The following is a 26,861-nucleotide window of genomic DNA, read 5'->3' as shown; positions in this document are numbered from 1 at the left end:
GAACCTTTTCTACTTTATCAACCTCAGTTTTACATCTGGGACCCCATAGAGCAATTCTTTAGTTTTTAAATGGAAACAATTAGCATTTCTGCGCAGAAAGACCACAACACGATATGTTTTTGCAGTTACGTAGGTAACGCAGTTAACGCAGTTATGTAGTTAACTGTGCTTTGTGTGCTTGTCAGAAAGCTGATTTGAAAGACATTTGGCGATAGGGGTGGGGGGCCCACCCCTTCCGGAGTCCCTGTTTCTGTTCCAGAAATAGCTGCGCGAGGGACGTTCTCCAAGGTCATCAGCGTCGGCATTAGTCCCATCGTAGTGCCATAATGTGGTCGTAACCCATGCAAGGTCAAGTTACGCATGTCGTAACAATTTCGTAACTGAAAACTCCCGCGTTCACAGCTGCTGACCAATGAGAAAACGCTGTCAGGACGTCCGGACATTCGGGATCTGAGCCGCCGCTGCGATTGTCCAGCTGCGATGACATCGTTTTTTACCTTGCCCAGTTTTCACTCTTCCTTTCACTTTTCACACACTACTTTCGAAGTTCTGTGCTTTTGTATGAGAGTGCTGATTGATTTGATATTTGCTATGGTCTCTATGGCGCTATGCATAGAGCTACTACTACCAAGCGCTATGCACAATGGAGGACTAGAAGCGCCCATAAGTTTTAGAAGTGCCTATAAATCCGCCCCTGACCACTTCAGCGGTGGAGCTTGAAGCAGTCAGAACACATCCTGCTAGTCTGAGTGGCTCATTGCGCGAGTGGCGCGAGCGTTGGAATTTATTTGCACCTGGAAAGTTCGCATAGCAGACCTGAGAGGGCGCATCGAGCGCCGAAGCAAACAAAAAACAAAGTACAAGACGAAGTTCAACTAGTCTGGTGGGTAGTCGCTGATTAGCTGCGCAATTCTAAAGCCTTCAGCGTGTTTGTATTTTACAGCTTGCCAGCAAAGACGGAAAATGGTGCGAGCATGGTACATGGATGACGACCTCACTGTTGACCAGAGAGAGGAACATCAACTGGACCCACCGGTGCCGGCATCTTTGGACGAAATTTGCAAGAGGAGCGGTGTCCTCTACTGGAAGGTATGTGGTTCAAATGGCGAAACCTTGAAACTTGCGCGTCTGTGAACCTTGACATTGACGGAAGAATAAACGTAATTTTCATAATTGTGACTTCAGTTTGACACATTGATAAAACCATAAAAAAATTCTGGGTGATTCGTCCGTTTACGCAATGAAAACTGAAGTGTTTTAGATATGTGTGTACGCTGTGTGTTTATGCGAGGATGAAGGCGTGACGTTATCTGCAGGTTTGCATATCACAGTAAACACGACCCAAACGAGTGGGAGTCGGAGGTCCTTGTCTACATCAGCATGCCAACGTACTGACTGTTGCGTCGCGCAGAGAAATTTGAAAAAAAAAAGTTCCCTGCGCATAACCACTTGCCTGTTCGGGCTCGAATTTAGCACACAGGTGGAATTTGGCGGTCAGTTTTGTTTTAAACAACGTGTGGGTGGAGTACTTGCTTGATTTGGTCAAAATTAATCGGACTTCTCTATCGTCTGCAGCGACGGCGTACCAAAACGGCAAGCTTTTGCAGCAATGGTGCTGGTAGTGCTATCGCCCTCGAGACGAACGATCGAGCGCTCTACCGTGCAGGGAGGCTGCGGAGAAACGCATGGGAGTATGCATGGGAGAAACACAGAGAGCTCCAAAGGGCTCAAAATGGCGCTTCCACCACCACTGCACCAGCTTCCTTATTATTTTAAACTAATGCAACATTCAGGCTAGGACACACCGAATGTGACCACCCGTTCCAAAGGGAAGAGCGACATCATCAGAAAGCTTGCCGTTTTGTTCCGCTGTCACCGCAGACAATGGAGATTTCTGATTAATTTTGACCGAATGAGGCAAGTACCCTACCCAAATGTAGTTTTAAAACAAAACTGACCGCCAAATGCCACCTCTGTGCGAAATTTGAGCCCGAACAAGCAAGCGATAGGCCGAGAGAAAATATTTTTTCGATTTTCACTGAGAAATGCAACAGTCTAGTTTTCTTGGTGTTTCACTTCCGTATTTGGCTCTAGAAGCAAATAATTTCGTGATGGGCTACGAGAATTCATCCCACATGATTATGTGACATGGGATTTTTAATGTGTGCAAACAATTTCCAGCTGAATGCAGACACGTACATGGAGGACGGGGAACTCGACAAGATCAAGAAAGAGCGTGGATACTCGTACACTGATGTCATTGAGATATCCAGGGACAAACTGCCAAACTACGAAGAGAAGGTATAGATTTGTAATAGTCTGTGCATACTTGTAACTAAACGTGCCTTACTGCTGCAACTCAGCTACTGAAAGCAGGAGTATCTTTGATAGACCATCACATTGTTTCATGGAATCATTACTGAGCTAGGATGTATAGAGGTCCTTTTTTTACGAAGGATTGCATTTTCTTTAGTGTTTATGGTGGTTCAAGGGCCAAGGTTCATGAGCATTTAACGTGAAAACTGAAATGCCTTTGTAAAGCGAATGATATGCCACATCGTATGCAACCAAGAATCCCAAGGCTTGTTGCTGTGTGCTTTGGCTCAGTGGCTATTTTTATATTTCTACTCTTTAGATGCGCTGTCTCGTTCACTCTCGAGTCAACTCATCAACTTATAGCCTCAGAGCAACACAGCTGGTAATAATAATACACATGCAACTGTTTTAACACATGTTTAGCAACAGTAATGTGAGCACTCGGTGGCCGGGGAACCAAATAGGCATTGTGTGTTTTACTGCCTAAAATGTGTTTTGTTCTTAGATAAAGACATTCTTTCAAGAGCATCTGCATTCTGATGAAGAGATACGCTTCGTCTTGGATGGGAGTGGCTACTTTGATGTTCGGGACTGCGAAGACAAGTGGATAAGGATTGCGGTGGCCAAAGGAGACCTTCTAGTCTTGCCTGCAGGCATCTACCATAGATTCACTCTTGACAAGCAGGTGTGTAAATGCAATCACTTGAATGCTTACCTGCATAAATCATGCTGTTTTATTGAAATGTTCCACACTAAAGCTTTTTTTTCCCAGTCCTTCATTAAAGCCATGCATGTGCTAGTGACTTCAAATGCTTCAAAGCATCAGCACACAAAAAGAAACCCTTGTCAAGGACTTGATAATTCATGTGAGGGCATAGTGTGTCACTGTGTAAAATGTTTGTGCAGTGTTTCACATAGTATCACGATGTCCTGCACCTAAATGTTTTACCTTCACGTCATATTAGCTTCTTGCCTGTTGTGTGCAAATACCTTTCTAGTGACTTTATCAGTGTTGCTTGGGGATGTCACATTCACTTGCGAGATGTGGAAGCAGTTTTCATGCTTTTCGTGAAACTTCTGATGCCCTGGCATTATGGAAGAGCTATGTTACAGGTGAGATAGCTAGCAAGAAATGAACCATGTTGTTGTATTTGGCAGTTATCGTCAGCCACAAGCCCTTGCTGCTAGGCTTTATCACCGCGAGTGCATGCTTGCTATCACGTGGTCTGTTCATTGAGGGATGATAGGATTGGTGGCCAGGGATGCAGTTTCTTCCAGCTTTTGTGAACGTTTGCCACGTATCCTCACCACTACTGAATCAAACATATATGCTAGAAACAAGCTTGATAGCATTGGTCAAGTTCACTGCCCTACCTGCCCAAGCTCAGTCGGGGACTGCCCTTATCAACAAAAAGAAGCAGGCACTCTGCCATTGCTTTTCAATCCCAATTCTTTGGTGTGCACAAAGCAGACAAGTCTCAGTGGCAGGGGTAGGTGAGAGAGCTTGCTGCTATTGTTTGAGAGACAGCCAAATAGCAGATAACTTTATGCACACCGCATGTGTACGTACGATAAAGGTCAATGGAAAGAACTAGAGATTACGAGGTAGGCTGACAGGGATGGCTACTGTGACCTGTACATTCAGTAAACAGCTTGCCAGGTTCGTTTTTGCTGTCCGTTGCAGACTTTTTCTCATATATAGCATGTTCAGTGTATCGTGGATCACCAGTCAGTCACATCACTTATGCAAGCTGTGCGACTATGATTACTGAGTTATGCAATGAAGTTGCGAGATGGAGCAGCAAGTTTAAAAAGTCTGTGAAAAGCGCACTTGCAAGGTTGCTATTGCCATTTGTTGGCAGCTGAAAGAAGCTTGTTTTCTTCAGTGGCTTACTGGTGGGCCTCACCGCACTGAAGAAAATTTAAGGGCGGCCCAGCAGTGGGGCTTGCCACACAGAAAGTAGGGCTCTGAAAATCACTGCTGAAGTGAACGTGTTAAAGCCAACAATAATTTTCATGTAATATGTGGTTATAAAGGGTAAGGTCATTGATAGTTTTGCAAAATACCCATCCTCTAATAATAATAATAATTGTTTTTTTTGGGGGGGGGGGGGGGGGGGAGGAAATGGTGCAGTATCTGTCGCATATGTGGTTGGACGCCTGAACTGGGCTGTAAGGGAAGGGACAAAGGAGGGAGCGAAAGAAGAAAGGAAGAAAGAGGTGCCGTAGTGGAGGGCTGTGGAATAATTTCGACCACCTGGGGATCTTTAACTTTAACTTGCACTGACATCACACAGCACACGGGTGCCTTAGCGTTTTGCCTCATTGGTCGTACAGAAACAGGACCGAAAGCTGCATTGGTGAAGGTGATCAACATGCAGGTGTCACGAATTGCTGATGGGCGGTGGTGTGGAAGTCCCATGGTGGTAGTTCAGTCACCGCAGTCATTTCCCGTCAAGCGCCAGAATGCTAGTTCAATTCTTTGTTGTTGCTGCCTTATTGTGGCAGAGGAAAATTGCAAAAGTATACATACACTGAGATTTCGGTCATGTTAATGATCCTTGGGTAGGTAAAACCATAATTTAGGGACTCTGGTAAAATTAACCTGAGGTCCTCCTATATGGCATGCAACCTTGGTATTATTGCATTGATGCCTAAAAATCTGTTAATTGGCGAGAAGGAAGGATTGAAGAGTAGAGATATGCAGTGGTAAGGCTGTATTGCATTAAAGGGGGGAAATGAGCGTTTACTTTCTCTCTGGTGTGCACCCGGATGCACATTAAAGCCTAGCTGTGGTGTATAGAAGCAAGTACTGCATGCTCTTTTGCTTATAAGTTGAGGATGTCCAAGGTTCTCAAGGCAGGTGATTGCTGAACACATATGCAGCACCTGCTGGGTTTGGTGCAAACTGTTTTGCACAAATGGCGTTTTCATTGAGATGCCCCATGCTACAGCTTGACCATGAGGGCAAGCAACTGCACATATATGGAAGGCGATTAAGCGTTTACTCTGCGACTTCCACTGTCACAGTGCAACAAATATGCATAGATATGCTCATAAGTTCTACTTAATCTATGCCTCTTCCGTTCAGGCCATTTCAGGTCTTTTAGACAAACCCTGCTCTTTCTCTGTCCCAGTTCACAGAAGCTTTAATCTGTCCTTACGTGCAACTGCTGAAACTTTTTATTTAACTTTTGGTCTCTTGCTTGCGTGTTTGACATAGTACTCAGACAGACTGCTCAACATTTTACTTATTCTTTTGCAACTGGCCAACTAAATTAGTACCCGCAGGATCTTGTGACGGATGCAAAAGGAGAGGGTGTGGAAACAGTGCGATGAAACGCCCGCTGATTGAAACTTGGGTCAGAGGTGTTGTCGGCGTTTCATCGCACTGTTTCTAAGTACAATGCATTACCAACTAGCCCAGAACCTTGCTCTTCTGAACTTCATCACTTGTTCTTCAGGCTCTGTTAATTGTTTCACCTCTGGCACTAGTACCCGCAGACATGCATCTCTTTGTGCAGTTCTAGCATTATGTGAAACTGGGAGAGCAAGTTGTAGGTAAAGGAAATTTAATAGGCACTGTCGGTTCACATACATGTTGGGTCTGGCATCTGCAGCTGTCGCAAAGGATCCACAATCTTGTACATATTGCTGCACAGGAAGCACATGGCATGACATTGACAGCACATGTTGGTTATTACAGAACTACATTAAGGCTATGCGGCTGTTTGTGGGAGAGCCTGTTTGGACGCCAATCAATCGCCCTGCCGATGACCATCCAGCCAGGTCCCAATATATTGACAACCTTCGCCAAGCCTGCAATTGTGCTGCTTGATATAAAATTTTGACAGATGGAAGCCGACATTTGTGCCACATGGGAGAAAGTTTTATGCGATATTTTTTTACATAAATCACGTAGCTATCGGATAATGATGTGAATAAATGTATAAATCAATGTATAAAGGTATATTCTTCAACAATGGTGAGTTGCTTTTTTATTAAGTACATCATGCGCGGTGAACAACCTGCAGCAAAACGAGGAAGTACAGCCAGGAAAAATAAATAACATGCTGTAATATTATAAGCCACGACTAGAACGAACAAAGAGCACATAACATACTATACACACTTTGCAATGCTCCAAGTTGTTTTTCTCTGCATTCAATCACACTGTGCATATGTGAACATTTTCAGTGTTAGAAATGTGCATGTGGAATGCAGTCTATTCTGTGTTCTAATACCCTCCAGCGAATAACCTGATAGTCTGCCGAGTGAGGCACAAGTGTGCGATTAATTTTGCTGGGAATGTTACTTTTGATAAAACATTTTGAAAGTGAGAAGGCAGTACTTGTTTATAAAGCTCACAGTGCCTATGAATACAATAAAGAATTTTACAAAATTGCCACAAAGCAAGACCCTTGATGCAGAAAAAAGGGTTTTGTAAGTCCTCGTATGTAAGTGACAGGAATGTAATGTTGCAAGCTTTGGTGCTTATGTAGTCGCCTATGAACATGTTATTCAGGTACAACCACAAAACAAGCGTTCATGCATAGTTCCATTCCGCAGGTATCTCCTCACTGCTATATCTCTACTACACAAAAGTTAGCCTCTTACACATTGTGTTGTCGATTGACAGGCACTAGAGATCAATGGTAAACATTCGCAAACTATTTTAAACATGTCCAACAGGCTTGGTGGTTGAAAGACATTTCATGTGTGTGTACCAAGTGTTGCATTGCTACTGCAGGTGAATATAAGTACTCTGTGGCCTAAACGAGTAGGCTCGGTCTGAACCCGACACTTACATTTTACATTTGCTAATTTGTTTTTCCTGTTGCATTTGGCAAAATTCCTCCCTTATACTGGCACTTTGTGCAAACTTCAGCCTTTTCTTCTGCTGAAGAGACAGCATCCTGTCATGATCTATGCTCTGCCACTAGTGCACATATTCTTCCTCTCATGTCAATTTCACATCTGCATAGCTCTGATTAGGCTTTGCCATGGATTGCCTTTTTTTGTTTAATCCACTGGAAGCACATTTTGTGTCGGACAGCACTGACCGCTGAAGACCACTTTTATGTAAAACATAAGCACAAGTCAGTTAGTGCTCTAGGCTGAATAAGCAATTATGCCTGCCTCCAGTAGCTTACAACACTTTGCACAGTTATCAGCATTTGATGGTATGAAAGAAAAGTTCAGTATGAATGAAAATTGTGTGCAAGATTTTTTTTATTTTATTTTCCCCCACAATTTATTGCAGAGGAATGTCCCACATGTGAAGCAGCAAAATTTGCTGCTTTTCAGTCTGATGCTAAATTCAAGGCAATGAAAGCTGGCAAGAGTGCTCTGCAAGTTGCCACTTGTGGCAGCATTGCACAAACACGCGGTGAAGGTGCCCGAAGTACAAACAAATGATGCGCGTAATGAGAGAAAACCCAAAAATAACATCACATGCCCCCTACTGTAGCTTCTTAATGAGGCCAAGAACGAGATGCACTGTAGCAGTTGCAATCCACAGTCTTTCGTTTTCACAAACTAAGGAACACTCAGCGTAAGGAGCTTCGTTGCCATCAGCTGGCATAGTTCTTCACACATTGGTATTCTTGCTGTTGTCAGCCCAGTAGTTTTGAATGGTCACTGCTTCGAGACTGTTGAGAAATGAATCATTGTCCAAAGAGGTCATTTCTTCAGAATTTTCCTGCAGCAAGGAGGAAAGAAAATTGCAGTTGTTGAAAATACCACAATGCTTCCTAGGTAGAGCAATAATATACACACAAAATGAGAGAGGTCCTGGTGCCACAGTTGCAATGCTAGCTCAGTTTGTGACAAATTCTGTAACTTGTGTATGCTCAACCCCTTTCATGAAAATAGGCTAGAAATTCAACAAAAAGTGTTCATTGTAACCTATCTGTGCTCGTCTTTTTGCGAAAACAGGTAAACTCAGCAAGTTCGGTGCTTCATGTAGGGACACCTCAATAGGCAAGGCTAACAAACTGAGCAAATATGACAGTGCACGAATAAACAGAGCACATGCAAAAGCCTCAATTATGCAACTAATTTTATGTTAGTTGCATCAGTGTGCCTGTTACCTATCTTCCACAGTGAGAATTTATATATTTAGTTGTCTGCACTTTAGCTATAATGTAAATATTTCTCACACTGGCATGCATTGTTTACTCTGACCACACCATGTGTTTTAGTACTGGCTTGACTTGTTTTGTGTCACAAGTTGGATCACATGGTGCATCAGCATATAGCTTAGCATCAGCTTCCTTTTCAAGTTTCACTTTCCAAAACAGAATATAAATATAAGCGATTTCATTTGTTCTTTCCTCTTCTACAAAATAACATATTGTGACATTTTGCATGTGCACCAAAGCGCGCTAGCAACATATTTAACCTTTGCTGCTAGGAAGGTTGCTATATATGAAGAGATGTCATTTTCATTCGCTTTGAAAACTCTCTAGGACATTTTCAGTGCAGGTTACCGTGCATTCTCTTTATCCCACGAAAGCATTTCCAAACAGGCCATTTCTGTTTCCTGCAATCTTGAAGCAGTTGGTAGTGTCTGACTTTTGGTTAAACAGTGGCCTTTAATGCAACCTTAAATAATGCAAGCACACTGTCTTTTTCTTGACATTTGTTTGTTCTTATTCTCAAAAACTCGGCAGAGAATCCCCAAGTGAGGAACCAAATTGACAAAAAAAAAAGGATTGAATGAAATGAATTCATAGCTGACCTCTAATACTGCTATTCACAGCATGTGTCTATGCTTCCTTTTCACGTGTATATTGACTCCAAGGCAATATACACTTGTCTCGCTTGTCTACACTTGTCCCCAAGGAAAGTTTCAGCACTTTACAACAACAGAACAAACTGAGTAAAGCTCCTGCCACATGGGCAGTCTCAATGCCCATTAAGTCAATGGCCATCAGAATTTTTGATAGGCATCCGGATGCACAGCTGCCACAAGCTAAATTTCAATAAACATTGTGATGAACGACAGATCATGCTAGGGGTAGCAACAATGAGTAAAAACATGAAGTGAAGCAGTAATAAAACAAGACAAATACTGAAGTGCTATTTTAATAAAAAGTTCGTTCGGAAAAACCTATTCAAATACTTCACAGTCCAGCATGATCCACAGAAAGCAATGGTGCGCCGACAGTGTCAGTGGATAACGGCGCACACTTTGTTTCAGAACATTCACTTCTACTGGCGAGGCTGCCACAGATCTGTTAGTCTTCAGAGCACTTCTTTGTCGCGGATGTCATAAAGCGTGCCAAAAGGAAAAAACGAGTAAAATGTACACGCCGCAAAACACCGTCGGTTTGTTTGCATCTGACCTCTGGACAGCCTGCGAAGCTCTTATTTTATTGTTGAGTAATAATTGGCTTATTAACTGGTCATGTATCCTGTAAACTAATAAAAAAAATTCCCTGTATTTGTTTCTAGCTTTTTTTTTTTTCAATGTTTGGGGCTGCTCTCAAGGGCCCTTGAGATTTCAATGCTCATTCACAAACCCCAATTCAGTCGATCGCCATTGAGTTCGATATTTACTGACTCAATGGGCATCCAAACTATCTATGTGACAGGGGTATGAAAGACCATGCTGTTTCTGCAAATACAAAGCACAGCAGTTCTTAATTAAAAAGATACTTTGTCTCAACCTCCACACCTAGGCCTTAATCGTGTCTAGAATTGAACAAAACAGCACAAACAGAAAAGCAAGCATGGAAAAGAAAAGAAAATACAGGAAGTGTTGAAATGCACACTTCACCCACCCTACCTACGCCTAGTTGCACTTATCTGCGCTTGCTTTTAAAATGTGTAGTGATTAGGCAACAACACAAAGTTTTCACTGAGAGCTTTTCCACACTGCTGTTGCTGCAGACACGACTGATAGTACTTCTTAGTGAGTGCTGACAAAACAAGTGACAAAAATAGTTTGTTTAATGACAGGCAATTCATTTGCTGCGACTGTGAATGCATTCCCTAGGAAAACAGAAATTGGAACTAAAGGAAGAGCTGGCTTAATTTTTTCTGTTTAATAAAGGAAATTTTAAAATGGTCACGCACTTCTTACTTGATGGGAATCATTCGCAACTCTTCAATGTGCATGTGCTTTGAAGGATTGCCTGAAAAACCTGTTGGTGTGAAGTTCTGTGCAAGTCCTGTCACTCCCCTGAAAGTTGCCACAAGCCGAAGTGAAGCAGTAAAGCATTGAGGACTACAAGCATCATGGATTATCTTAATGAATAGTGTGCACATGTAAAGCACGGTGATATTGTCCAACGCATCCAATAGGAGTGCCTTGTTCATCACATGACAATGGACTGAGCGGGACGCTGTGCTTTTACTGCAAACGCAAAGGCTAAGTACCTTAGGCAGCTCTATATGGGTGTTCATGTAGCCACTGCGCACCGTGTCGTCAATGTAGGCAACATTGTCAGAAGATGACTTGTCCTGGCTGTTCAGCAGCTTCAGGAAAGGCCTCCGCAAAATAATGTATGTAATGAGACCTGGGAAGAAGAAGGCAGATTATCAGTATAGGTTCTCTCAAATCTATTACTGTTATCTGTCTCCTTTAGAAATTAGGCACTTCAAAGAATGACTACACTGTTGAGTTAAAAACCTAGTACAATGTTTGTAGTTGGACGAACAGAAGAGTAGCAATATTCTTTACAGTACTGTTTAAGCTTGAGCTGAAACTAAGCTTACATAATGCTTTGAAGGTGCAAGCATTTAAGAAACTCAAGCTGGGACACTTTAGTTCAATAAAAAAGGACATTTTTCACCACTTCTTAAGCAACTAGGACTCTATAGTGCTCAGGAAACTCGTGGCAACTTATGATGTGTGCTCATGACATAAGCAAACAACGTGCTTTATAAAAGTTCTCATCCTTCTGGCTCCCACGAATGCACCACCTTTGTTCACGCTGTGCGCATCAGTTATGGGGGGATGTGGCTTTCAGAGGTGAAGTTTTATTTTTTGGTGTACAGCGATGAAGTTTGGCACGGTTGTCGGAAAGTGCACTAAATGAATAAATACGAATTTTCACTCGTATATCTTCACTAGTAATGACATTCGAAATATTTGTGTGCTTCCTTGCTATACCAAACTTGCAGAAAGCCTGGGGTGACAGAACATGGCAAGAGCCTAGAGTTGCTCTTAAAGGGCCCCAGAAAAGGGCTCTCAGTAAAGTTGCAATATCTCTATGTTAAAGGACGCCGCTTCATAATTACCCTCCAGCAAGAATTTTTTTTTAATGCATTTTGTGGAAGCTGAGTTATATGCAGACAAAATTTGAACTTCCGCGTCCTCGTACTTTTCCCTCTTCTCTCGCACGCCAAAACGGCGGCACTCCTCCGCTGGCCTCGCCTACTCGGCCCTTCCCCTACCTCCGCTGGCCGCAGCGCGCACGTAATGGCCATAATGCACTCAATACAGTCGTGAAAAATTAGTGACAAGAGTAAAAAAATAAATTTCAAAACATAAGAATTTCACTGCATAAGGAATTTATCAAGAAACACAATGAAACAAACTGCCATAAAAATCCATGAAGCCACTATCATGCTATGTTTTCTTAAAGCAGGGCAGTCAGGTCAAAAACCACTTAAGAAAACTGGTATTTACGTAGAGATCTCCACGAGGTTTTTGCTACCTATGGTCACAAAAAACAATTTTTAAAGTCACTTCTGGGCTGTTTTCGGGGAATGTCTTTTGGGATATAATTAGAAAGCCCTTATACATACGAAGTCTGGTGTTTCCTAAATTTTTTTTTTTTTCCAAGATATTCGCAACACCCCCTTAATGAGCATGAGCCAAAGCCAGAGTAGTCAGAACAGTAAACATGACAGCACTGTTAAGTGCTTTTAGCAGGTTGGAAACCAGGCACAATTAATGGCTGTAATGCATTTTCTATTTTATAAACAAATTAATGAAAGCTTGAGATCCCCACTTCGAGCATGTTCTTGTAACCACAGGCTACATATGACCGAAATTTTGCAAAATTCAGAGTGAAAGTGCTCTGGCGTTCAGCCCTAACAATTTCAACTGTGGAACTTACCTGCAAGCAGTGCCACTGATGCAATGGAACCAATGACAATGCCAGCCACAGCACCCCCTGCCAGTGGATATTCTGGGGACTCAATATTTGGAGAATCCTTATCAACAGCAGGCGGTGTCGACGTCTCGTTTGGCGTGGCAGTCACGCTGCTTCCACCTGCATCTACATTGACAGAAACACCCTCACGATGCGCGTTTTTCTCGTCCAACAAGTCACCAGGGACACGCAGAGGACTGAAGTCATTCAACGAAGAGGATGTGGTAGTCGCGTAACTACTCTGCTGCTGCACATGGTTTTTGTGTTGCCCAGACACAGCATTCACAGAAAGAGGCACTGTTGCATCCGCCGCTGCCGTAGCATGTGTGGTGTCTGGTGGCCCTTCCTCGTCCGGTCTTGTGGTGAGGACTGGGTGTAGCATGGGATTCTCTCTGGTTGTTGCTAGGGGGCTTGTCCTGACTTGAGGAATGTCATTGGAGAGCTGAGGTAGCGGTGATGTCTCAGGTGTTGATGGTATGGAGTTTGCCCAGACTGGATGCACAACAGGGCCCTGTGCTCCTTGCGGAAATGTTGGAGCAGCAGTGATGGGTGGCTTGTTTCCCGGGAAAATGACTGGGCCCTGCGTATGATTAGGCCAAGGTAAATGCTGTGGCAGCCTCTTGTGTTACCAAATCCCAATAGTAAGATGTGCTTGTGCTGCTGCACATGAAACCAGCACTCTCGCACAAACAAAGACATTTAGAAAAAAGTGCGCAAAGCTTGGCTTTCGGTCATTAGTCATTCTGCCTTGTATAACAATGAGAAAAACAGTTTGGAAACAGAGGAACCAGTAAGGGGAAAATAGATGATTTTCCTAGAAGAGATAAAGGGAGAACAGATGATTTGGAGCAAAGCAGTGAGCAAGTTAAACCTAGGATGATGGTTATGATGTGTACAGGAATATTCCCACAGTATAATGGCTCCATAATATTTTGGTGCAGTGAGATGGGCATAAAGCAGCAAGTACCAATCTTAGAAAAAGCACAAGAGAATGTTTTCAATTATGGCTAATAGCAACCTGATCCCTCCACTGGACACCATGGGCTGCAACTGCTTTGACTCTTGCTATACCCTGCCTCCAGGCACTTGTGCCCCACCATGAGAAGGAACACAACCCATTTGTTCACCCTGCTCAATGCATGCCTGTATTTTAACCAGGGTAAGCAAACAACATATGGATGTGGCTCTGCACACACAGCAAGTTTGACAGCAAAGTTTGTAGAGTTGTCTGGGATGGCATTATGTAGCTTCCATCACCACACTGACAAGAATGGAACCATACTAACATTGCAATTAGCCAGCCTACATTGCTTTGTGACTGCTTTTCAGATTTTGCACCCTGATACGCATTTAAAATTATTTGGAGTAAGAAAACATAACCAGTGCCAACAGATTGCACTTTTTGGAACACTGGTGGTGTGCTTGCACATTCAACGTTATTGTGAACCGCAGTTTACAGAACCAACAAAGGCCCGCCATAAGTCTATTCGCTTGCTGCTCCTGTCGATCTGAGAAGATCAGTGTAGGTTCCATGCCAGGTCACCCACCATGCTAACAGCCGGGTTGTCAGGGTGAGGCTGGGATGGCCAGCTGGAAGGATGCATGGGTTGCCAGCCCGTTCCCTGGGGCTCGCTCAGGGCGACGGGCTCAGCACGCACAAAGATGGGGGACGTGTGAGGGGTCTCGTAAGTGGGCTCCTGGGCTGGGCTGCTGCCTTCTTCCCAGGGGGGAAAAGATCCGGTCACCAGAACAACAGGGTGCTGCAGTGGGCCACTGCCTCCCTGTAGCACTCCTCTGCAAGGCTGTTGCAGCAGCATGAGGGCACCCCACACCACTGCAAATGCTGCGGGTGGAAGCGTGAGAGAGATGCATATCTTCATTGGCAGTTGCATTGCACAACTGCCTCGCAGCAGATCAATCCGTAACTAAAAATTGCCGGCTTGCCTTGGTGTCTTGACTGCATAGAGAACTTCTGGCTAGGCTGTTTGTACATATTGAACATTATGCAAATTTACATGTGCAAAAAACGCATGATTATAGCATTGGATAGATTGGATATCGTTACTGGACACACAAATACACTGAATTTTCACTTGTCAGCACATGTGTGCATCTAACTCGTTTGGAACGCAGCACTTGTCCCGTCCAATTTCTTCCCCTGTAATTCTCTTTTTGTGTAGCTTTTTCCCAATATCTAAGCACTGCCAAGAACAATAAGACACGCAATGTAAGCCATGGCTAGATTAGTGCCATCTGCTGCCATGCAAAGCAGCTTTATCGTGCTTAGCTCAGTGCCATTTAGTGCTGCTCAAAGAAACTGCATACCTGACAGTGCTGAAAAAACGGCTTCTACAGCTGCGTTCCTCTGAGGCTAAAGATGTCTAAAGAATTAAATTCCTGCTTCACCTCCAGCAGTTTGACATCACCAGTCAGAACTTCTCATATGGTAACTTTGGCAAACCCCCAAGTTAGTGAGTTCCAGTGTACAGTTTGCTTCTGTTTTGTCAAGTTCACTGCTCAAAACCTGCAAACTAATGCTTTCAAGAATCTTTGTGCACAATAAAATGGGCTGAAGCAACCTGCTCTCCAGCCCCTGGTTACAAGGTGGGATATGTGTGTACAGCATAAAACCAATTTCCTACACTTGCCATCATGAATCATTTTAACGATCTCGGGTAACTGTACTTTTTGCACAAGATTTGCAACCATGTGTAGTGCTACATGTTTAAAGGCGACTAATTACTACAGAGCCTGGTAGCATTTCAGCTTTTTGTAGGGTTGATGTTACAGGTAAGGAAAAACGCTAACAATGGTTAAGGGAGCACAGTGTCATTGTGACAAAAGCATGTAAATATATCAATAACCAAATTTCTACAAGTAAAAAATAGTAAACAGTCAAGATGAGCAAAGCAAGTTTTTACAAAAGAGAAAAGGCTGGCAGTTTAACATTGCTAAGCACGAAATATTGTGCGAAAGCATGGTTTGTTTGCAGGTGGACACCACCTCCACCCATCTCAGAGTGTGACTGAGGTGTCCACTGACCCAGTGAGCCAGTTACAATTGGTACTCAGAGGCTTCACAAACACAGACACATACTGCTGAAACCCGGGGAGTGCGGTTAGAACTGCTTTCACATTTAAAGAAGCAAGCGCAAAAATACTGTAAAACATGACGTATAGTTACAATCTCCTGGCTATGCACTATAAAAAAACATACTATCTTAACACACTAGAGTGCATTGCATTCACAATATATTAGGAAGTTAGAACCTAGTGATGGCTAAACTATGTGTAGCATACCTCCTATCAGCAATAAATTACATTTTAGATGTGTCTGCCAAAACCTCTGCTATATGCACGACCTGGAAAGTCACAAGCCATTTAATTACTCGTCTATACTGGGAAACTATAAATGAGGACTGGGACTACAGTCCACAGCCATCTGTACCATAAACAGATGTGAAAGTAATTTATCAGGCTTCTGTGATATATTTCATAAGGCAATTTTATATTCTGGTTGTCAATACATAAATAAAAAGACCTAATTCTGCATGTGCACAATACAGCTAGTAAGCTGCATTAAAGTATTTCTGAGCTGTCAAAATGACAGCATCTCACTTAATAGCACATGCTAAGCACTAGACCCACCTGTAAGGATGTCCATTTTTTCTTATGTCGCCAGCATCATGTGTATGCCGCATTGTCGGTCAGGAAGTAAAAGCACAAGCCATTCCTAGCTGGAAAGACAGAAATAAATTCAATGCCCATGGAGAAACAAAATTAGGACATGTTGCTGACACACTGCACCCAGACACGGCCATGTGCAGAGTCACCATAATTTATTCAGCAACCACACACTTGTTCTGCCACCCTGTGCTCATCACATGCACAGCATTTCATTCAAGTCAGTTTGGGTGCAGTATGCAGCTACTAGTGCCAAAAATTACAGTGAAATTCACAGAATACCGACCACTAAACACAGTGAGTGCATAGAATCATGCACATCAGCACATCACCTTTCCAGAAATCTGCTCCATCAGCTGAATCAAGCAATATGTGCATTGCTGATTCAAATATTTACCATTAAAATTCATCACATACCTACTAGCTTAGCTGTACTCAGTCACATTCACCGTTAGCCTGACAAGGCAATTTTCAGCACACTTGAAGCATGTATGCAAGGTTTTGTTTGGAAAGGCTTGTCAACTTGTACTCGACATGGAACCGCAATAAACAAAGCAGAAATTTCATAGCGGAAGAGAATAAGTTAAAGTAGTTTCATCAGCTGTTTCTGCTCTATTTTCACTGACTAGGTATTTCTAGGACTGCTGCCGCCAATGTCTGCTGCCGATTTGTAAACGGCTCCAGGGCCCCAGTCAAGTTGTAGGCAGCAACTTTTAGCCCTGGAGGCCGCCCAGTTTTCTGGTGAATAAAGAATTGAATTGAATTGAATATCACAGTCTACACAACCTAACATTAAGGTGTTTAGCTTACTGAATTAAGAATATAGGTAAGTGCACTATGCTACAAGTCAGCAATTTTTTGCTGCTGTGGTGTGCAATAACTAGGAATTACACAATAAAGAAAGTTCTTGCAGATGTCGTAAAAGCGACCTGATATTCATTTGTTTCAGTTTTTTGCCAGAAATAATGACTCAGGTATGCCTTACAGCTTTCAAAACTTGTATTGAGGCAAGAGATCTGTTTTGGAGTGCTACTTGCACACATGTAAAAAATGTAAAAAGTGACAATAATGTAGCACCTGCATGATATTCACACATTAGACAGTAATTAATGCTGCAGTCTGATGTGCCATATTTATGACCAGCTTAGCATAGAAGGGAAAAGAAATCCTCATTTATGTCACCTGGTACAACACGACACACACACGAGCATGGCACACTATATACAGTCATGTCATAATGCCCACCACATACTTATGTAGGTAGGCTGCACTTGACATATTTGTACCATGATGGAGCGTGAAGCATAGCTTCCACAGTTGAGTCCAGAACAGGTGGCAATAAGCAGATTAGAAAAAAGTGAAGGTTTTCACCGTGCCTACAGTCTCAAATATTGTAGCCACTATGATGAGTTATGCAGGCTGGCTTGACAGGTGGACTGCACTAAATCGACCATTTTATTTATTCCTGCGCTATACATAGGTCATGGACTTTCTGGCTTAAACCGAAAACAGCTAATAAACAACCGTCACTACAAAAAAAAAAAAGACGGACGATTTAGCGTGGTTTGGCCAAGTGAAAATTTTGGTATGAGGCTCGGTTCAAGAGGGAAATGCAATAGTGTGTTCTGGATCCACGGCGCACGGATGGAAGCTGAAGAAGATGATGACATCCAAAGCACAGCACGACAGAATAGCAGCTAAACATGCTAGATGTTTGGCTACAGCGATGACGCGGTGGTTTAATGCAGTGGCCAGCGAAGCTGATTTGTTCGTGCCGCCAAGGGTTTGAAATCCACTCATGGCCATGGAGTGTTTGCATAGTCGGCCATAAAGCCTGCTGGCAGGTTGCCCGAAACCAGGTGGGCCACTTGCCAGAGGCTTCAGACAAACAAACATTGGCTAAATCTGTGAATGAGTGTTTTAAAATATAGGATCAGTTACTCACCTACGGAGCAGAAATGTGGAGGCTAACGAAAAGAGTTCAGCTTAAGTTAAGGACAACGCAGCGAGCCATGGAAAGAAAAATGATAGGTGTAACGTTAAGAGATCGGAAGCAGGCAGAGTGGGTGAGGGGACAAACACGGGTTAATGACATCCTAGTCGAAATCAAGAGAAAGAAATGGGCTTGGGCAGGGCATGTAATGCGAAGGCAAGATAACCGCTGGTCCTTAAGGGTAACGGAGTGGATTCCAAGAGAAAGTAAGCGTAGCAGGGGGCGGTAGAAGGTTAGGTGGGCGGATGAGATTAAGAAGTTTGCAGGCAAAGGGTGGATGCAGCTGGCAAAGGATAGGGTTAATTGGAGAGACATGGGAGAGGCCTTTGCCCTGCAGTGGGTGTAGTAAGGCTGATGATGATGATGATGATGATGATGAAAACCAAAAAATGCCTGTTTCTGAGCATGTTCAGGTATGCAGGAGGTCTGCCCTATCATAGGCGTGAACTTGTCGACTTGCCAAAGAAGTGAAATCGGGCACTAGCAAGGAGGTATGGAACTTTGGAAAGCCTAACTGATATAGTAACCTAGGATCTCAGGGTGACGCTTGTGGCAACTTTTACACTGTATTGCAACAAGAAGCTCAAGGAAAAATGATTCTTTACCACCCAGAGGAACATCCCATTAGTTCCATGTCAATATTTAACCCGTCTGCCAAAATGAAGCTACCGCAGAAATTTATGCAATATAAGCAGACCTACAGTGTCACAGTGCAGGATGAACGCAGTCTGAAAGTGCTCGAGTCAAAGTTACAAACTTAAGGGCAGTACACTGTAAGTGATGTCATTGACACTCTGTGATTTTCGAAGCTACATGCATGCGACTGGCTGTATTATACCAGGCAACTTTGGACATCCTACGGTTTCCTTTCTCAAGTGCTAATGATGAACGAGCATTTGCTAAAGTGTATGCGGTCAACACAAAGCAGTGCACAGGAATGGCTTATATAGTATAAATACATATGTATCTACTACTTCCAACAGTAAATAGCATTTACACCAGTAATGTGATAAAATTGGCACCCTTTGCTTCTATGACCTTTTTCCATGGGTTTAAGAATTTTTGCATCGATAAGTGCCGCGTTTACACAATTAAGGCATTGAGCTGAAAGTGATTTTTATAATAAAGAATATGCACCGAAAAACATTCACAGACTTTTCGTAAAAATAAACACCGTAGAGTCCTCAGCCTATTATATACAAAATATTCATTGTGAACAATTTGTCATACAGATATTAATATTCCTTATGTATTGTTCCCCCAGATGCTACCTCTGTAACTATGCCATGTGCGCTTTCTTTTTTCTGTGTGATGTGCCTCATGGTTGCAAGGTGTGGTGTAAATAAATCATAAATAAATAATGATGACCATTTGGATGCAGAATGACTTCAATGACACACAAAGCCAGACCACAGAAAACAGAACAATATACAGGAGGATTAAGTGAGGCATTATGTGTCAGGTGATGCTTCAATATGATCACCTGAATTCATGCCACCTAAATTGCTATACAGAAGCAATGAATTAAAAAATTCAGGGGGCACTTTGTTGGCCTAAAGTGTGGTGAGGCGAAAGCCCTTAGCGCGGTGTTGCTGCTTGTGTCACTGATGTGTGGTTAAGACGTTAAGTACACAATTGTTTGTGAATCTTAAATGCTGGAGACACTGGAGGGCATTTGGGAGGCATCCATCTGATTCGACACCTTTCTGCAAACACTCTCCAGCGTCCTAGACAAGGAGAACTACATATGCATTGGCAGGAAGTAGCATAGTCGTTAGCACGCTCAGCTGCGCAACGGAAGAATGGTGGTTTGAATCCCATCGTGCACAAAATTTTTTTTTCTCATCGAGTTGAAGAGTGTCACGGACGGACGGACAGACACCGTGAGTATGAGCGATTAAAGGCTTTCGCCTTAAAATACAACATGCACATCTGGTATGAGAAACACGAAAGAAACAACGGCAGGACACAAATGAAAAAGAAAAGAAAAAATTATGTAGTGAAAGGTATGCAATATTGTGCAACACAAACATTTTCCAAATATGCAGCTGTGGTAAAAAAAAATGCCTATGCATCTGTGGCAAATAAAAAATTAGGAAGGACTACTTGCAGTGAAACTCTGGATACATTTAAAGAAATACTGTAATGTGCTCAAAATACATGTAATCAGATCCCTCTTAATGCCATGTGTTGTGAAAACCTGAGAATATACATTTTCAGTGGGCATGGCATATATGGTAACAGAGCCAGAATATGATAGAATGACACAGAAAGGAACACTGATGGCAAACTGTTCACACTGAAATATGCCTCATGTATACATACATTAAGCATACATGAATATTGGCTGATTTAATGCAGCTCAACAAGAGCCGTTTAGAAACGCCTAAATGCACATGCGTATAGTTTCGTTTCTTATTCAACGGATGTTCGAAGAGATAAACCCACAGCCAGTGAACAAAGATTCAGACAAGGCAGGCGCGCCGTTTGGCTCTCGAATCTGCGGCCTACATACATTGGCTGCCTTGAGTACAGCTGTCGGTAGGTTTCGGTTTATCGCGAGCTCTCGACTCGTTCAAGTGCCGCAGGAACAGCAAGCCCCGGCTTTCGAGGGTATGCCGCGCGGGGAGTGGTCGACGTGCACAGGGTAGGGTTGCACCAAGGCGGTGCAACCGCATATAAAGCCGAACAAAGTAGTAAGAAAAAGACGGCTTCTCAGGTGCACTCGTCATGGCACCAACGTAGCAGGTAAAACCTCGAACACTCGGTATATTCACCATTGTAGGTATATTCTGATTTCAAGCGCCTAACGTTTCTCAAAGATTTCCCAAAAACGATCGTGACACAGACAGGAGCGATCGAGATGGGCTTGTTTTACGCTCGCTCAGCTTGGAGACACAGCCCAGGTGCACCGGCGAGCAGTCGCGCCCTATGCTCAAGATCCGTTCAAGGTCTACGCGTGTCCCTCACTTTTACGCATCAGCGCGACGAGCGAATCTCGCAGGTGTTCTCGCGTCCCACCCAGTCTTTTGTTCCTCTCCTGCTATCCTCACTCGCTTTATATTTCCGGCGAGGAAAGCTGCGCAACGCTGGTACAGAGACATCGGCCTTAATTCCACGGAGCAATTGCTGGCTGTCTAAATATCGGTTCAGATGATCCGCGCACGTGCACTGCGGAGAGCCCCGTACTGCAAACACCGCTCGCTCAACAAAATCCGCGCAACGTAGCACACGCATGCATACCCACCTTTGGCGAAGTTCCGCTACTTTTTTCCGGGCCCGGCGCGCAGGCCGCACGAGTGCGTTGCGCTGATAGACGAAGACAAACCGCGCAGGGAAGATATATCTCGGCGCGCGCTCCCTTGTCACCGGTTGTCACCGGAACCCCGCTCTACCGCTACTCCGGGAAACAGCGTCGACATCGTCGGGAGCCGCTGTTGTCTCTGGCGACACGACAGCGAACAGGCCACGCGACAAGGCTTCAACGTTTCCGAACTACGATGTCCAGCGTAGTGAAACCGAACGTCGTCCACTGCACGCACGCTCTTCGACCCGCCACCGACGCTTCGCCGATGCCGCTGGGAACACAAGCGCGGCAGCAGCAGCCAGGAGAGGGGACGAGCTCTGTTGTCGTCGCCGCCGCCACAGTGTCACACGCGCCGCGCAAATCCGCTTGGTTACGCTTTGCACACACTCCGATGCGGCTGGCTCGCGCGGCCGACCAGCTCGACGCACGAACCAAAACAAACGCATTCAACGGAGGAAGCAAACCTGAGAGCGAGCGGACTGCTGCCGCAACGCCTGCTGCCGCCGCCGCGTGAGGGGAGCGGTAAAGTCGCGGAGAAAGAGAGCGCGCGCTCTCAAACTCGTCCCTCTCACCTGTGTGACGTCACAATACGAAAGTCGCATGAATAACGGAGCGCGGCTAAGGCTGGAGCGCGTGCTGCGAATCCAATGGTGGGGGTAGTGGAGGAGAGACAGGTGCTTTCTCTCTGGCCAGCAAAATCGAACCGGTCGCGGTCGTCGAAAATAGAGGGCGTGTAGCGGGAGCTGCGTGTAAGTGGTCCAGTTTCGATTTTTGTCTTCCGGCTCTCGTTTTCCACAGCATACCGCTGTCGTCGCGATCGCTTTGGCCGAGTTTGGTAGATTCCCTGCCCTAGTAAATGAGAAAATGGAAAGGAAGTAGGTATCGGTGTCGTGCCTCGCGGCATAAGCGAAGGCTTGAGGGGAGGACGTTTCTTTGTTCTGCCAGTTCGAAAAAAAAGCAAATGAAACACATTGCTTGCATTGTCTGCGTGAGACTCGAGGGACGTTTTCTCACGCAGACAACGAAAAGTTGTTTTCCCCATTGGTTTTCTGCCAACTACAGGGCGACAAAGCATTTGCAAAGGTTCGCATGCGGCTATTCGTATTTACTTTGTTGTTTAGTTTATGATGGGCTCTTGAGAACAAGCTTAATAGTTTATCTGAAACTTGGATTGAGCATCGATTTCTTGTGAATATCTGATGAGCTCTTGAGAACAGGCTTAATAGCTTATCTGAAACTTGGATTGAGCATCGATTTCTTGTGTATATCCGAATATGATCGCACATATGCAAGGCCCTTTTCGATGTGCATGGGACATATCTGTATTACGTTTGTATGCCACGTGACCCACATAACTTACCAGTTTGGATAGAATTTTTAAAATGTGGGTCACCTCCCGACCCCATACTATTTAGCACATTGAAGCACGCGCATGGCGGTTGCTATTATTAGCCGCCATGTTTCACAGCGACACGGAGTGCACGTGCTGAATGTCTTATTTTTGAAGTTACTGAACAATAAAATTGCCAACATGAGTTCTGGTCCTATATGCACTTGGCATTAGGGTGACTCCTAAAAAAAAAAATGCGTTGTGATAAATTCTCTATCAACAAGTACTAACAGCTCGACGCCTCACCGACAGCTGCAAAGTCCTAATTTAGACATATCCCATCACTGGTTGCGCATTTCTCGCCAGCTGTGAGGAATCTTCTCGCCCCATGCCGGCAAAAGTCAGTATACCGTTCACGCAGTTGATCTTTCATAGACCCGGGAAGACCAGAAAATACCAGATCCCGACTGTACGGTACAGGTGCGGTGAAACTGTGCATCAAAGGTGGACTCAAATGTGTTGCAGCTTTCGGACATGTAGAGAGCGTAGCGTTGCATTTCTAGAGAAATATTTTTCTTCTCTGATGCGTCTCTGTAAATTTGAACCTTTAGCTCAGTCGGGGTTGTAGCGTTCAAATTCGGCAGTCTGTTCATATATTTCCCAATGAATTCAGAAGGATTACCCCTCTATTCGAAACAGTCGACATCAATTGACTCGCTGAGAGCTGCTTCTTGAACTTTTCTGCGATGACGAGTTCACATGTAGCCAGCCACATGGACGGCCATTTTGACCCAAGCTCCTGTAGTGATGACGCCATATATGTGTTCCATATACGCGCCACTGGTGGATAGCACCACTGGCGGTGGCGCTATCCAGGAGCTTGTCGGTTTGCTGGGTCCATGGTAGCGCTCTTTTTGCTGCAGTGATCATGTGTTTAGGGGGTCCGCGTGGCGCAGACTTGCTGACAACGCAGCGCTGGGAGCTTTGTTTCTAACACGCTGAAACTAATATCCTAGCTCAGGCAGGGTTGTCTGGTCGTAGCGCACCGATTCGTGCAGTCGAGCTGTTCGAGACAATCTTTACTATAGTCGGATACAACTCAAGAACAAAGCGGAAAATCCCCCCCCCCCCCCTAAAAGAAGGCCCTTCAGCTAATAGCGTCGACCGTGGCTAATCCCTTTTGACCTGCGAGCGTGAACTCGCAGGGGCTGTCAAATGAAAAGCGATTAACCACAGCTTAATAGGATTAACTGCGGCGTCATGAAAATCGGTCGACACCATGGGCTAGCGGGCCTCCTTTGAGGGGAATATGCCGCTTCGTCCTTGAGTTGTATTCGACTACAGCGCCTTGTGACAGCTGCACACGGCTCCGTTGAACAGATATGATCGGGTATGACATTTTTTTATTTATTTGCTTATTACGAGGTACCCGCTAACAGCCATAGGCGTTTTACAGTGGTGAACTCAGAGCAGTGAAAGAGAAAATAACAATGAAAAGAATAACAAAAGAGCAATGAAAACGATGGAGACAATGGCAGTGAATAACAAAGAGTTGGCAGTCAAAAGATGCTTGAGTCCCAGTGAGCACAGCAGGTTTCGCCTGAAAGGTTTAAAATCCTGATGAAATATATCAGGACCGCATGGTGCCATGGCGTTATACGTGCACATCAGTCGCACAATGAGGCTCAGTTTGAACACGTCAAACATATGGCTTCGTCGCACTGACCGTCCAGGCATCCGAAGCGTGAACAAAGATGCTAGGTTCATAGAGTCAATGTGCCCATGTAAACGCCTGAAAAGGAAAACAAGGTCCCGCGCGGTTAATGCCAGAGCGCACAAGGCAGCCCTGTAATCATCACGGGGAGCAGACAACCAGACTACACGACCCGGGGCATTCCTCACAAATAACTTCTACACATTTTCTATAGCGTTTGCGAAGAGGTTAGCTTGCTATGGTATGGCATGGTATGGTACGGTGTGGTATGGCATGGTATGGTATGCGACGTTTAACGTCTTGAAACTGCACGTGGAATTTGAAGAACGCTGTAGTGGAGCTCTCCGAATTAATTAGGACCACCTGCGGTTTCTTTAACGTGCGCTGACATCGTACAACTTTTGCATTTCGCCACCATCGAAGTGCGGCCGCCGCACCCCGGGTTTGACCCCACGACCTTGAGATCAGTAGCCGATCGCCGAAGCCAGTGATCGCGGATCAAGCTCGAACGATTGAACGTAATGGTGTCGAACTGAACGCAGTAAACACAGAAGCGAACTTACCGAGGGGCTGCCCGAACCCCATCTCCTCTTCCTCGAGCGAGAAGGCTTACTTTGGAAAACCGCGCTGAATCGCATTTTTTGGGGGGCGAAAGAACATGAAATACATGGTTCAGATGGGACCGCCCCCTCCAAGAGTGACCCATAAATTCGCCCTTAACACTTGGCTGGACTATCAAATGCTGATGATTTTGCTTTGCTAGAAGATTATTACATATAGAGAGACCAAAAATTTGCTTGCACTTGACGCTCCGTTCATGCCAATTGCTAGTGCCTCTAGCACTTCACGTGCCAGTCTTTCTTTGTTTTTTCATAAGAGCTTCCAAGTTATCATGTCTAGCCGAATACGTGCAATGGCTATATATGGCTTGATGCTGCTGTTGATTTCAGTGACGCTGCGAGCTCCCTGCCTCTTTCATTTATGCATTTGGCGGCTTGACCAAGACAAAACCTGCTTCGCAATGGTCACTTCAGTGCTGTCCGTTTGGCATAAAATAAAGCCTGCCAAATCTGCCGCCGCATTAACGATGTTCGAAAACATACCAAACAAGTGTGGTCTGTTTCAGACACCAAACAGACACCAAACGGGGTATGCAGCCTGCAAAAAAAAAAAAGCGCAGTTTGCAACATTCCGTTGAAGAACAGCGCGTTTTATGATGGACTGTTGAAGGTGGGGATCGGGGTCGCTTCTCGACACAACCTCGGTCAAGATGACGCCCGCTCCGTCCAGGACAGGAGTGCCGCTGAGTGAAGGACTCGTTAGTGGAGGAAGAAGGCTTGGTTTATTTTACATATTTACAAGCTTTTGAGTTTTGAAGTGAGCTGCTTCAACTGCATATGCAGTCCAGTTTTATACACTGCGTCTTCCCTAGATTCCCCAGGTAGGGGACGCCCTCGCCGTGGTGGGTGTGGACAAAACTTGCGCTATCACACACAAACAGACACCTCCGCACACATGGACACGCCCCTGGCATAAGTTGAGCCCGAAAGAGAGGGGTGTGCGGCCAGGACCCCGTCGGGCTGGCAGGAGACGTCAGGTGGTCGGCCCGCTCTCCGCCGGCCGGTGAACTTCGAAGAAACCGAGGCGCAGCCCCGTCGGGAGATAATCCCCAGTGGTTCTGCCATTAGCGATGGCCGGCGAAGCCTGCAGACAAGCCACTGTGGCGATCCGTTCCCACACTGGCGCTGTGCCCGTGAGGCCAGGGGTTGTCGGGTCGGTGGAGACGTCGGGGAAAATCGGAAGACAGCCGGAACCACTTCGCGGCCCGTGGCAGCGACTCCTTAAAGGGATTTTCGCAGAACCCTGCTCCCCGCTTGTCCCACGCAGCAACGACCGGGCGAGCGCGGTAAATGCACCCCGCAGACACCTGCCGAGAGATTCTGTCTTGGTGGCAATCCTCGAGACATGCTGGCGCCAATCCTAATAACAGCTGGCGGCCATTCCTAATAGGACACTGGTAGGGGCAGAAACGAAAGGCCCAAGGTGCATGCGGTGTCACTGAGATCAACCGCAGCCCGAATAACTGCCCATGGTGTCTATTGCTAGAACCTGATCATTTGACGGCTCTCGCGGAAAAAAGAAAGGAAACAAAAAAGGCAGAACATAGGATGACACCTGAGATCCCGAAGACCACAACACTGGTGGAGAGTCATGAGCGTGTGAGCATGGCTTCGGTCTATGTGACAAAAAAAAAAGTAAGGTGATAACTCAGTGACACCGTCCTCGCCTTATAAGCTCTGTAAATGAGCGCGAAAGGATGACATGTCCTTGGCTTGCCCGCTGAACTGCGTGATCACAGTGGACGGGGCCACGGAGATTAACCATTCTGGACGCTTGGAAAAACGATGC

The 26,861-nt window shown here is 44.9% G+C and overlaps 2 protein-coding genes across 3 annotated transcripts; one reads left to right on the top strand and one right to left on the bottom strand.

The window, feature by feature from the left end:
- Positions 1-762: 762 nt before the first annotated feature.
- On the top strand, positions 763-6,299 carry Adi1 (acireductone dioxygenase 1). Of its 2 annotated transcripts, XM_077663291.1 has the most exons (5): positions 763-883; positions 944-1,089; positions 2,182-2,301; positions 2,822-3,001; positions 6,023-6,299. In XM_077663291.1, the coding sequence occupies exons 2-5, from the start codon at positions 964-966 to the stop codon at positions 6,152-6,154; spliced, it is 558 nt and encodes a 185-aa protein (XP_077519417.1). In that variant the 5' UTR covers positions 763-883; positions 944-963; the 3' UTR covers positions 6,155-6,299. The 2 variants fall into 2 exon arrangements, with proteins under 2 accessions (XP_077519417.1, XP_077519416.1); XM_077663290.1 differs by having other exon boundaries at positions 856-1,089.
- On the bottom strand, positions 5,872-22,090 carry LOC144129275 (uncharacterized). The gene is made up of 6 exons (XM_077663289.1): positions 21,349-22,090; positions 16,073-16,161; positions 13,973-14,268; positions 12,390-13,005; positions 10,702-10,841; positions 5,872-8,017 (listed from the first exon to the last, which is right to left on the bottom strand). The coding sequence occupies exons 2-6, from the start codon at positions 16,086-16,088 to the stop codon at positions 7,907-7,909; spliced, it is 1,179 nt and encodes a 392-aa protein (XP_077519415.1). The 5' UTR covers positions 16,089-16,161; positions 21,349-22,090; the 3' UTR covers positions 5,872-7,906.
- Between the last annotated feature and the right edge of the window lie 4,771 nt (positions 22,091-26,861).

Source organism: Amblyomma americanum, chromosome 4 (genome assembly GCF_052857255.1).
Source record: "Amblyomma americanum isolate KBUSLIRL-KWMA chromosome 4, ASM5285725v1, whole genome shotgun sequence".
In the NCBI taxonomy this organism is placed as follows: Eukaryota; Metazoa; Arthropoda; class Arachnida; order Ixodida; family Ixodidae; genus Amblyomma; species Amblyomma americanum.
Note: the sequence above shows the minus strand (reverse complement) of the source record. Positions and strands in the feature narration are given on the sequence as shown.

Excerpts from the sequence above, each read along its gene's own strand:
- Adi1 (XM_077663291.1), top strand. The coding sequence starts at position 964 with ATGGTGCGAGCATGGTACATGGATGACGACCTCACTGTTGACCAGAGA. Across the intron at positions 1,090-2,181 it reads GCGGTGTCCTCTACTGGAAG|CTGAATGCAGACACGTACAT; the intron begins GTATGTGGTTCA and ends AACAATTTCCAG. Across the intron at positions 3,002-6,022 it reads GATTCACTCTTGACAAGCAG|AACTACATTAAGGCTATGCG; the intron begins GTGTGTAAATGC and ends TGGTTATTACAG.
- LOC144129275 (XM_077663289.1), bottom strand. Across the intron at positions 13,006-13,972 it reads ACAACCCGGCTGTTAGCATG|GGCCCAGTCATTTTCCCGGG; the intron begins GTGGGTGACCTG and ends AATCATACGCAG. Across the intron at positions 8,018-10,701 it reads CCCATATAGAGCTGCCTAAG|GAAAATTCTGAAGAAATGAC; the intron begins GTACTTAGCCTT and ends TCCTTGCTGCAG.